Source organism: Stenella coeruleoalba (genome assembly GCF_951394435.1).
Source record: "Stenella coeruleoalba genome assembly, chromosome: 7".
NCBI lineage: Eukaryota > Metazoa > Chordata > Mammalia > Artiodactyla > Delphinidae > Stenella > Stenella coeruleoalba.
The window spans coordinates 16,880,516-16,893,670 of NC_137153.1; the positions used below are offsets into that span (position 1 = coordinate 16,880,516).

The following is a 13,155-nucleotide window of genomic DNA, read 5'->3' on the forward strand; positions in this document are numbered from 1 at the left end:
AGGTTCATGGTTATAGCATGTGGTCTGCAGTCAGTGGTCTGCTCCTTTCTATTGCGGAGGACCATTGCTGTTGTCTGGATGGACCACCGGCTATCCACTCAACTGACAGACATGTAGGGTGTTAGTTTTTAGTACTTATGGATAAAAACACCATAAACATTGTGTACGGGTCTTGGTGTGGACATGTGTCTTCATGCAATGGTATTTTGATAAAAATGTGAATTCATGCACATATGTGCTGGGAGATTTGGGGATTCTTTGGGATCTGAATGAAGATCATGCATATGCTGTGTTATCCTGTTCAGAACTCTGGGGCCAGCCATGGAAGCCACGTGGTTAAGCCTGGTGACCTTGGGAATTCTTTATTTATGCTCTGTTCCACCTCATATGAACATGTGCCCTCCAGGGCCCCAAAGTTTGCAAACACTTATAGCTGCAATGAAATGTTTCTATCTGCTGAGCTCAAATTCGTGTTGTTTTCTAAAGAACAGAGATAAGGAGGCTGTGTCTCCCATTTCAGGCCCCTCCTGGCAGAAAAAAGATATGTTAGGTTGATGAATTCTAATGCTTTGCTTATAGCTATGAGATGGATAGTAAATGCTTGTTATGTTAAAACTCCACATCGAATAACATGAACTAACTTCCTAATATTTCATCTGCTGTTCGTTTATTCTGATAGGATATCCCCAAGAGCTTTAAAAATAAATTGTAAAGCCTTAAAAAAGCTAGGAAAAGAAAAAGTCCCATAGTCATTTTCCCTAAAATGGAAGTCCATTATGCATAGAATTCTGGAAAACATTTACACCTACAGCTCTTGCCAATCTTTAGTAATAATACTTGTTCTCCACACACCTGTCACGTTCATGGTGATTTCTCACGAGAATATATCTGTGGCTGTATAGTGGGGAAGACTGTATTCAGAGTCGAACTTTATTTAATAAATTGGCCTGTCTACTGCTCAATCTTGCACATTATTCCAACTCAACATATTAGTCTGAACTATTCGAATTTGCCAGTATTAGACCACTTTTGAGCTACTAAACCAGCAACTCTATATGGTTTAACTTAAAACTTCCTACGGTTCCCATACCTTTGCACGCATTTTCTGCCCATCTAGAATGCTGTATTAGTTCCTTAGGGCTGCCATAACAAAGTGCCACAAACTGGGTCGTTCAGAACAACAGAAAGTTATTGTCTGGAGTTCTGCAGGCCAGAAGTCCAAAATCAAGGTGTTGGCAGGGTCGTGCCCCCTCGGAAGGGAGGGATCTGTTCTAGACCTCTCTCCCAGCTTCTGGCAGCTCCTTGCCTTGTGGCAGCATAACTCCCATCTCCACATGGCGCTCTCCCTGTGTGGGTTTATGTATCCAAATTTTCCCTTCTTGTAAGGACACCAGTCATAATGGATTAGGGGCCAACCCTGCTCCATATGACCTCATCTTAATTAATTACATCAGCAATGACCCTGTTTCCAAATAAGGTCATATTTTGAGGTACTAGAGGTTAAGACTTCAACAGATGAATTTGGGGAGTACACCATTCAACCCATAACATACATCTTCTGGCCCTTCCCTAACATCATCTCTCTCAGTGGACTGACTCAGCCCAGACAGGGCTTATTTCTTCCTCTAGAGAATCTTCCCTGGTGGCCTCTTTCCCCACCCACCACACACCTGTGCTCCCCCCACACTGGGTTGGGTGCCCCTCTGCAGCTCCCAGTGATACACTTGTCCCAGTGTATTAAGGTGGTGTCTCTGCTCACATGTCCCTCCCAGATTCTAGGAGATGGAGAACAAATATTGTTTATCTCTGCATCATTCTCCAAGCCTGGCGTATAGAAAATGCTCTGTAAAGTGCTAGGTCACCTAGTGGACAAACAAATGAATGAAATATATGAACAAAAGCCACCCTGCAGCCCATCTATGCATGGGTTTTGTATTTTATGCACGTCTTATTCATAGAAACGGCTGGTCAATGTGCTTTCCTTTTCTGGAAGACATGAAATTGGTAGAGAATTAAAATCGTGGGCTTGGTATTTGCCAGGTCCTAGATACATGCACTATCTCACTAATCCAACAATATATTGATGTAAATATTATGACTATCCCCATTTTACAGATGAGTAATCTGAGGCTCAAAGTTCAGGTCCCACTGGTGATGTGAGCTCTCTGCTGTAGGATTCTGAGTCTGTGCTTGCTCCGCTGTATCACCTGACTTGTTTGGACCAGCAGCCTCAGGTCCCTTCTCCTGAGGAAGGCCTTCAACTCTTTTTTTCCTGATGCATTAGTGAGTCTGAGATGCCCTGATTTGCAGAAGCCCGTCTGGTGTGAGGTCCTCCCGCTCCACTGCCTCTGCCCCTGCTTCCACACGGCCCTCCACATCCCAGAGGGTTGGCTCATGGAATCATCAGGTCCTGGTCCAGGATGCCTCCTGGCTGCCTTGTCTGGACTGTGCTGGCTCCACCCAGTGCCCTATTGTGACCTGGGCATCAGGCTGGGCTGTGAGACTGCAGACACAGAGAGTGAGGCCCTGACTCGTCTTTCTGAATTGGATATGCGCAGTCTCACCTGAAGCTCCTCCATCGACTTGAGTAAAGACCAGGGCCAATGACAGGACGGAGGGACGGACGAGCGGTGCTTCTGCTGCCAGTCGCCCTGCTGCTGCCCTGGTCACACGGCGGCCTGGCACGTAGGTCTCTCATGGTGTTCTTGGGTCTGTGCCTCTCCGGGGCTCTCTCTCCTCGGCGGCCAGGAGAATCACTTGGGGAGCTTGTTCAAAAGGTCAAGCTCTAGGATGCCGATTCTGTAGTACTGGGTGGGATCTGAGGAACTGCACTTTTAGTAAGGCCCCTCCAGTGAATCTGATGCTGGGGCCCCTGGACCAGACTTTCAGACCATTGCTCCCCACACACTCCCAACTTTAAAGTTACATGTGGAGAAGCCGTGTCTGCGTCTGTATGTGTGTGTTTGTGCATTTAACATCTATGTTAGGTACCAGAGTTTTCCAGAGTGAAGGGCCAATGTAAGTAAACCGTTTGAGAGGGGTAACTAGCTGTCCATCTGAAGATGCGACCTAGCCACGTCCTGCAGCTTTAAGGCCCTGTGTGATCAGAAAAAGGAATTTCTCGGCTGCGTTCTCCTTGAAAACATCTTGAAGGATCATGTGGAGCCTAACTGGTCTAATGCAAAACACAAATAATAGAACTGTAATGACGGCAGCGTCTTAATACCCACTATGGATTCATCTCCCTGAGTCCGGAGAATTTATGGAGCCTCGTGCTATGCTGTCAGTTTGCTGGTTGACAGATATCAAACCTCTAACACGTGCTGGGAGCTGTTTTAGGAGAGAGATGTTTTATATCAGAGAATGACACACTCAATTCCTACCCTTAAGCAGTTTTGCTATCTAGTGAGGGGAGGGAAGTATTAAACACAGAAATGAATAAATAAATAAGTTAATTCCAGCTCCTGTTAAATGGTATGAAGCAGATGAAACAGGCTAATGCGATGGGAGGTCTGCAGGTGGGAGGTGAGACTGTTCTAAGAGGTGGTCATGGAAAGCCTTCCTGAGATGACAAGACTTGGGCTGAGACCCATCTGATGAGAAGGAGACGTATTTCCAAGCAGAAGTGACAGCAAGTGCAAAGGCCCTGAGACTGAGTGAGCGGGGTATGTTTTAGAGGCAGAGAGGCCAGTAAAGTTGGGGCAGAGTGAATGGGAAGGGGCCACTGGAGAAAGACGGGCTCGTAAAGGCCCAGTGAGGACTTTGGATTTTATTCTGGTCACAGTGGGAAGCCTTCAGAGAGTGAGAAATGAGAGGTGCTTGAGAAAACATTCTGGCTGCTTCAGAGGATAGACTGTGTAGGAGTGGGGATGCAAGAGTGGAAGGAGGGGGACGAGTTAGTGGGCAGGACAGGACGACGGCCTGGATGGGTTTATAGCAGGGGGGATGGAGAGGATGGCTGGTGAAGGACATTGTTTGGTAAAGTTGATGGGACTGACCGATGCACTGCTCGTGGGGAGTGAGGGAAAGAGGAGACGTCAAGGATAACTCTTGCCTAAGCAAACAGACGGGTGTGGTACCATCCAAAGAACTGTGGAAGGCTTACAAGAAAGATGTGGAGTGGGGTCAGGTTCCATAGTTCAGTTTGGGCCACGTCAAGTTTGAGGCAACTCTTAGACGTTCTTGTGAGATACTGAGTAGGGCAGTTGGTTAATGGGTTGGCAGCTCAGTGGAGAGGCCTGAGAGGGTAAACGTGAAAGCATCTGTATAAAGATGATATTTGAAGCCTGGCTAGGATGAGATACTCTAGCCAAACTGCATAGAGAAAGAAGTGGTCTGAGGATTAAGCCGTGAGTTTTGGAAGAAGAGGTGGATTTGGCAGAAAAGTATGAGAAGGAATGGCCACTGATGCAGGAAGACGACCAGCAGGTACATCCTCCCACTGAAATGTTGCCCAGAGATGACCCCAGATTGAACCAAAAGTCTTGGGTAAACCTCAGACTTCTCTCTCCTTGGTCCAAACTAGAATGAAACCAAATGTCATCCCTCTAAATCAATGTGACATGAAAAAATAGGCATTAGACTGTGTTAATACTTATCTTTGTATTAAAGATGAGGACATTGAGGCTCAGAGAGGTTAAATCAGTGGCTCCAAGTCACACAGCTAGCCAATGGAGCCGACTCAGAACTTCTGACTCCAAATCTCACTCCTTCCCTCTTCACCAGGCACCCTGCCAGCTAGGAAATTTCCAGGCTAAAACCAGTGCCTTCTGCAGACTTGAGTTGTTTCTCCAATCATGCTTCTCTTTTTCTCATGGTGACCAATATATTGAAAGGGTCTTTTGGGGCAAAAAGAATTTCTGAGACACCCTGATGGTGCAGGCAAAGAGAAGACACTCAACTAAAAAGCTGAGATGAGACCTCCCTATCTTAATTTGTTTGGTCACATCTCTGGGTCTGGATCAACCAGTCACTTGGCAAAAATCTACAGTCTGCAGTGATTTCACTGCAGTGGGATTTGCAAGGGAAGATTTCTGAACTCCCTCACCAGGAGTTTGATCTGGAGTGCTGGCGGACGTAAGACTTCATTTGGTTTTTTATCTACAGACTATATATATAAACCCCTTAGGCTCCCAGGAACTCTCCTAAGATTCACAACCATGGGTCTCTTATTTTTCCAGGCCAGCCCCAATTCTAATTTTCAACAAAGTTGAGCCATTGAGCATGTAAAAATATAGAAGAACTTTTGGACTTGCATAAGACTTTTCATGTAAATACATTCACGTTTCAGTCTGCATGACCACTGGCAGCCTGACATCAATATCAATACAGCATTTAAACTGTTGTACTGAAAATCACATACCTCTTAAGGAAGAATTCAGAATAAGGAAGCTAAAGTTTGCTTCAATGTTTATATGTAAGAATTTTAATAAAAATAGTTATTTATTTATTTATTTTTTGCGGTACGGGGGCCTCTCACTGTTGTGGCCTCTCCCGTTGCGGAGCACAGGCTCCAGACGCGCAGGCTCAGCGGCCATGGCTCACGGGCCCAGCCGCTCCGTGGCATGTGGGATCCTCCCGGACTGGGGCACGAACCCGCGTCCCTTGCATCGGCAGGCGGACTCCCAACCACTGCGCCACCAGGGAAGCCCCTTATGTTTTATATTAATGTAATTTAAGTAAAAATGTTTCCCCCTCGTCATTTTAAACTGTAAAAGTAGAGTATTTTAGAACTGGGAAAAACCTTAGAGATGATTTTATTGAGTCCCCTCATTTTAAGGTGAGAAAATTGAAGAACCTAGAGGTAGCCTATTCCACTATAGAGAACTCTATGAAGTGCATTTTTATATTGAAAAATATACAAATTCCCCGGGCTCCCAGGGACTCCCCTAAATTAACCACAGGCCCCAGATTGTTCCAGGTCACCCTCAGTTCTGTGTAATGTCCAACAAAGTGTAATGTAACAATATGGCAGAATTTTTATACTGTAAGATCTTTTCATGCCAACATATGGTTTTCACCCACTGACACTGGATCTGAGCAAGTCTGATACCACGTCTTTAAGAAAACCCTGCAGGAGTCTGAAGCCCCGTCCTTTTATGTTCCCTATAATGAGGCTTCCCAACATGCTAGTTACTCACCTCTGAACATGCTCCATTTGTTAATGCTATTCTTACACCTCGAGGCCCCAGACCAACGACCGTCAAATGCTACCGTCCAGGAAGTGGAGTGCTTATCGGTCAGGTCATCTCATCAGCATCTTGTGGTTGATATTTTCATATGAAAAACTTCCAAGTCAAAGTTCCTCTCACAACCTCGAGTTTGGGATCTATTATTTTTTTTGACTGGAGTTGCAAGACTTTATTTCTAGTCCTTGTTGAGTTCAGTATTGACGGTTCATGCCCAGGACTCAGATGTGATCAGATAGTTTTCAATCTCTATTCTGTAATCTATTAAATATCACTTCTTGCTCAGGTTTGTGTCATGATTATGCACTTTTTTCCCCAAGTGTCAGACGACTTTTTACCCATTTAAGTTTTAAAGGCATCTGTTAGTACCAGCTTGGCCTGGTATCCTACTGCCGCTCCGACACCTCCGAACCGTCAGCAGAAAATGCCAACAGATCTTGCTTTCTCTTTTGTGTTGAACATCTTGTTCTACACAGAGGGTGGCAGGCTGCCACTGCCCACCAATCAGATAGCTCCAGGTGAAACCTTCTTCCCACCTCACTCAGAAAGCCTCCCTTCCGGGATACAGTCAGTGATCAAGGCTTTAGATGTAATCTCTCAGCCAGTTTGATGTTCGCCTTAGAGAGAAATCATCCAAACTCCATACCAACATTTTAGCCAAATAAGATTCTCAAAGAATTGAGTGGATGATTTGCCGAAATATAGACATACCATGCAAGCTACGAGCAAGATGAATAAACAACTGGGCTTTAGAACCAGACATACCTGCCCGAAAAATCCCCATCTGTCTCTTGTAAGCTGAATGGTCTTCAGCAATCACGTGATCTCTCCAAGACTGTTTCTTCGTCTGTGAAACGGGGATAATAAACCACAGCTCAGAGGTTTGCTGGCATTATTAAGTGTCTCTCACACACAGTACAGAGGCTGACTCATGGTAGGTGCTCAGTAAGCGGCTCTCATTATGGAGCAAAAGATTAATATATGGGGCTTTTAAATTATTAAGCCAATTTGACTACTAATCACTGGTAATTCTGTTTAAATATTCATAAACTATTATTTTAATTAAGTATTTAAAAAATTTTCCAGAGATCCAGCATTGTTTTCTTGTATATTAAGTCCAAGATTCCCTTGTTGGCTCTGAAAATTCAACCTTTTCATCTGAGGTTGGGCTGCAGGTTCCTTACAATGTGTGGTCTTCCTTGACAGGAGCAATGGGAATCCCTCACAGAGATTACAGTTTAATGGGGGAAGTAGACTTTAACAGTTTCACAAATGCTTCAGCACTGTTGCTAGTGTCCTGAGGGGAAGGTGGGGTGTTGAGTAAGAAAGTTATACTGAGGGTAGCTGGTGTAATCTTAAAAGGCAAGGAAGGAGTTAAGATTTGAGGGATACACAGGAGTTACACAGGCAAAGAGGAGCAAGACAGATGAGGGAGGAGCCTGTCTTTCTGGCAGGAGCATGGGGAAGAGCCCCGAGATGGGAAGAAGCAGAGCACTTCCGGGGAGCTGAAGGGCCCGGGAAGTCGGAGGAGAGAAACCCAAAGGCAGAGATGAGAGGCAGCAGTGGTGGTGACTGGTGGTGGTGCCGATGTGCAATGGCGGCGGTAAAACGTGTAGTGCTGAGTGGTGTGGTTGATGGTGACGTGTGGTGGGGACATACATGGTGGCGAGGCTGTGTGGTGATGAGGTTGTTGGCTATATGGTGTGTGGTGATGGTACCATGTGTGCCGTAGAGACGGTTTGAATAGATATACCTCTCAAATGAGACTCTTCTGTGAAATATCATGAATGTCATGGACTTTTCTCCCCAGGTATAAGTATGGTTAACACTTAGGCAGTTTGCCCAGTGGTTATGAGAACAGACTCCAGAGACAGACTGCCTAAGTTCAAATCTCAGCTTAGTCATTTATTAGCTGTTGGTCTTGGCCAGTTGTCCTAACCTTAAACTTGCCTTTGTTGTCTACCCTTTAAAATGAGATGATGATAATTTCAACTATCTTGTGAGGTTTTTATGAGAATTAATTAATTTAGAACAGAATGGTGCCTGGCAAGTAGTAAGCAGTCAACATTTTAGATTTTATGATGTTTATTGTTTCCCATTACTCAAATGATGTTGGAAACCCACTAGAAGCTGTCAAAACAATCCTATCACATAGGAAATGCCAAAATTTAAATTTCTCTCAAGGTGCAACTGGGATGATCTTTAGAATTAAAATTGGGTGAAACACGGTGGTGTGCAGAAATCACAACAGAAAATGCAGGAATCAGTTGGGAAAGGAGGGGCTGGTCAATTTCCCTTGGGCTTCCCTACTAGGGTGCAAGAGCAAGATCCGGCCCCAGGGCTTGTGGCTGTGTGCCCTTCCTCACAGGCCCTCAGACGGAGACCCTTCCAGGAGACCCTTCCAAGAAGCACAGCTACGGTGAAGGCACCCAAAAGCACAATCTCGTAATTGTGGTGCCCTTGGTAGGTGTGCAGGGTATTGTTTTTGTTTGACGGATCTCCCACCTGGTCGTAAACTGGCTGAGTCACTGCTGTCTGTGTGCTGGGGGGTGAGAAAGGGGCATCATACTTAAGTGTCTTCCAAGCCAACCAACCTTGACTGTTGGGCGCTGGGTCTCTCCTCCCTCTTCCTTCTTTCTGCTCTTAGTGAAATGTGGCCAAAGAATAAACAGTTCTGAGAAGTCAGAAGCTTTGGATATCATAGGCGGGGTGCCTGCAGACGCTGTAGATTTCCCATGGCAGACGCGTATCCTTGACGGTGGGAATCATCTCTGTGGAGGATCGATCCTCAGTGTGTGGTGGATTCTAACTGCAGCCCATTGCTTCAAAAACAAAAATAAGTAAGTGTTGCAGATAGAATTTTTTTTCATACCAGTGTGGTAGAATATTTGCCCCGACATGCCTATTATTCACGTTCATCAGCCAGAAAACAAAATACCAGGAGGTAGACACCTGTGTTAAATATCACACTTTGCAGGTGGAAAGAAACCGTTCTCCTCCTAGGGTGTTGCATGGCTGGCTGTGTGGGACCTACATTGCAGAGCAAATGTTCCTTGGGCTTCTCAGCATTTTGCCAGGTGCGTGTAGTCCTGGTCCAAACCCCTAGAGAGTCCCTTCCTAAGCATTTGCTCTCACTCAGGGAGAGAGTGGGCTGACAGAGATCACGGAGTTGGGGAAATCATAGAAGGATTAGGCCCTGAGGGCAGGGTGCCAGGCCTGGCTGCATGGCAGAAGGTGCTGTCTGAGTCCCAGTCTACAAAATATTTTTGCAAAACTTCCAAGGTGTCTGTGATATAGCCAGTCAGCTTTTCTTGCAAATCAAGTCCCTCAATTACTTATGCCATAGTATGGCTTCCCAGACATTTGTTGATGAAATTTACAAGTGAATCTGCCCAAGCAAAGAGCTGTCAGGGCAAGAGCTGGTTGGCCAGAGGGCAGGCTAGGCACTCAGGTCAGGCTCCTCCCCCCTGGCTCCGTGTCAGGTGCAGAGCCGCAGATGCTCTCAGGATCACAGTCTCACACGAGTGCAGGTATTTTCTCCTAAGGCTCACCTTTCACCCTCCCACCACTTACCTATCTTCTCTTTCGTTTTGGAATAAGATCTACCTTGGAGGTCGTACGTGGTAAAGGAAATCTTGACACCGAAAACCTGACAAAGATAAAAGTGGACAAGCTAATTACTCACTATTATTTTGACAGCTGGTTCTACATTAATGACATCGCTTTGCTGTTGCTCAAATCCCCACCGAACCTGGGTGTCAAGAAGGTACCTATCTGCCTTTCAGAGGTCACTGACACAGAGAGATGGAGAAACTGCTGGGAGACTGGATGGGGCACTACTAGTAAGTTACTATAGCCCAACGGGGAGGTGGGGTGGCACCTTGGCTGAGGTTTGCAATGAGAAGCAAAGTCTGGAGGCTCTGCTGGCCTCAGGAGGTCAGCCTCGTGGACCTGGGCGCTTCCGGTTCTCAATTAAGGTCCCACGATGACCCTTCTGCTCAGTCCACATGGGAGCCATCCTCCCTGAGCGCATGTAGCAAGTTTTAGGTCCATGTTGTGAAACAGGAACCCTAAACAGGGCCTCAGGGAAAACCCAGGCAGAGGTGTCCAGAGGCTTCAGGGTGGCTTGGAGGAATGTGGAGGGACATACCAATGGGAAAAGGGGCTGGGCTCTGGGAAGTCCACGCCAATGTCAGCCAGAGCAGCTCCGTTCCAACTGATGGTGCCAGTTGTGCCCCGTGATAAAGGGCTCTGTGGCTAAAATCTCTGAAAGCCATAGGTCCAGGCCAAGGAGGAGGGGATAAACCGAATGTAAATTTGTCCTTCTAGATTTAACCTGTAACCTACTCCTGCCAGTTTGCCCAGCCAACCCACAAAATGGGGTCCTTTTGTCTTCCTTCTTGGTGAATGTGACTTTCCCCATAATCAACAGAGCAGGAAAGATCATATTCCACTCAGTACTGCTCTTCCAAGGAGGCACCCAAATGGCTCTACGTGGATTCCCACGTGGTCCCAAAACTCAGAGCTGTGTCAGATTCCTCCTTGGGAATTGCCCTTAGAAGCTTTTCAATAGCTTCGCAAACAAGGCCACCTTCTTAACTTAGAGTTCCCCATGCTTCATTTACCTCATTTTCTTTGAAACTCCTCTATGATTCAGGCAGTGTTGTAGGCTCCGGGGAGTCAGCAACATACAAAGAGGAACACATCCCCATCTTCGGAAGTGGACATTCTAGGAGTTGGGCTCAGCTAGAGCCCACAGGCAGTGAACTCCTCAAGGACCCCGACACAAGCTTCAAGCCCATCTTTTTGTGCCGTGGGTCCCAGGACAGAACTTGTCATCGTGGGTTCTCTTTACATCCTCATGGATTTGAATGAAACTCCTTTTTAGGACCCTTGCGGGAACCTGGCACCCTTGGCAGGGTGAGAAAATGGTTCACTGAGGCTGAAATCCAGTAGAGACCCAGTCCTAGGAGCTCTTGATTCAGAGAGGGTGGGCTCAAGAGTCTCCCGGACACCCCTCCTACCCCCTCCTCACCCAGTCCAAATCTGGGTCATTGCCGGGGCCACAGAGCAGTTCCCTTGTTGTTGAGGTGAAAAGACATGATGTGGGTGGGTCCTCCAAAGGGACCACGCTGAGCTCAGGGTTCTTTCCCCATCTGCTGCTTCTTTGGGTCAGTTCCTAAGCGAAGTATGGAAACAGTGCTCTGGAAAGTCAACATCCAGCTGATCGACTGGGAAACATGCTTCCCCACGACGCCTCTGCTCACCACGAGCATGCTGTGCGCCGGGGACCTTCAAGGTGGGAAGGACACCTGCAAGGTAACATAGCTTCTCCATGGCCTGGAGAGGGGCTGACCCAGAAAGCTGGCCAGCAGTGCCAGGCTACCTGGCTGCCTTCTTTCTCCTCTGGATAGGAGGTGGATTAAAATAACAGAAACGTGGGCTTCCCTGGTGGCGCAGTGGTCGAGAGTCCGCCTGCCGATGCAGGGGACACGGGTTTGTGCCCCGGTCCCGGAAGATCCCACATGCCGCGGAGTGGCTGGGCCCGTGAGCCATGGCCGCTGAGCCCGAGCATCTGGAGCCTGTGCTCCGCAACGGGAGAGGCCACAACAGTGAGAGGCCCACGTACCACACAAAAATACAAAAAAAACAACAGAAACGTGCTCTCTCCCAGAGGCCAGAAGTCCCAAATCAAGGCATCGGCAGGGCTATGCTCCCTCTGGAGGGTCTAGGGGAGGATCCCTCCTTGCCTTTTCTGGCTTCTGGTGGTTGCGGGCGACCCTGGGCGTTCCTTAGCCTGTAGGTGCAGCCCTCCGGTCTGTACCTCCATCTTCACAGGCCTTCCCCCCTGTATGCGTGTGTCTCCTCTGCTCTCTTCTGATAGGAATACCAGTTATTGGAGTAGGGCCCATGCTAATCCCACAGGACTTCATCTTAATGGAACTAATTACATCTGCACAGATCGTATTTCCAAGTAAGGTCACATTCTGAGGTTCCAGGTGGACATGAATTTGGGAGGGATGCTCTGTAACCAAAGGCAGGCTGTGCAGTCCAGCGGTTAGGGCTGCAGGCTCCCTTAGCTTCCCTCCCAGCTCCTCTACTCACCGCCTGGAGTCCCCTCTGTGCCTGTGCCTTTTCAGATTTCCCCATCTGTAAAATGGGACTACTAAGAGTCCTCCTAGGACTGCTGTGAAGATAAAATGAGTCAACACACTAAAGCATTCAGAGGAGCATAGTGCAGAGGAGGGTCACAGTAAACACTACGAATATTGTTTTCTCCATCATCATCTCTTACATCTGTTCAGTGCTCAAGAGCATACAAACTGCTTCCACAAATACATCAAACTAGCTCTAGGAAGCAGGCCTATTTTAGATGGGAAAAGGAGGACCAGGAAAGCGGACAGCCTTGCAGAAGACACACCAGCAAGGTCAATGACAGACACCGAGTTCCAACCAAGGCACGCTGACTTCAGGGGTGAGAGCCATCTTTTGGGTTCCAGTAGAAACCGGGCTCCAAAGCCAGCAGCCCAGCACGGCCCCGCCCAGATGTGCCTGGTTCATCCACCGCAAAAATGGTGGGAGCCGCCAGGGAGTACAGGCTTGCCATGTATTAGGGCCAGGCATAGTGTTTTATAGGTGTCATGTGCTTACCTTCACACCGTGGTCCTGCGGGAGAGGTACAATCACCACCAGCCTAAAAATGAGCCTCAAAACGCTGAAGAAAAATTTCACATTCTCTCAACCACGTATTCACCCTGGGATCTGAACCAAGGTCTGTTTGGCTCCAGAAATTTAAATTCTTAACTGTACGTCTTTCACGTAGATCTCATCATCCCTAGAGAAGCGAGTGTCATTCTTCATTTTAAAGAAAGGTCATGGGAATTTCCAATGACTTCAAAGAACTGGATGAAGAACAGTTTGGTTCAAAGGAAGCTGATGGGCACAGCAATTTGCTCATGATAACAAT

At 47.2% G+C, this 13,155-nt stretch overlaps 1 protein-coding gene across 1 annotated transcript in view; it reads right to left on the reverse strand.

The window, feature by feature from the left end:
* The window catches only part of PRSS55 (serine protease 55), a 50,943-nt gene extending 41,071 nt beyond the window's left edge, over positions 1-9,872 (reverse strand). Inside the window, exons 1-3 of the mRNA XM_079926646.1 lie at positions 9,758-9,872; positions 8,783-9,010; positions 6,954-7,035 (exon numbers count right to left, since the gene is read on the reverse strand). Coding sequence (XP_079782772.1) covers positions 6,954-7,035; positions 8,783-8,890 — 190 coding nt within the window. The 5' untranslated portion in view covers positions 8,891-9,010; positions 9,758-9,872. The remainder of the gene's footprint in view (positions 1-6,953; positions 7,036-8,782; positions 9,011-9,757) is intronic.
* Positions 9,873-13,155: the final 3,283 nt, after the last annotated feature.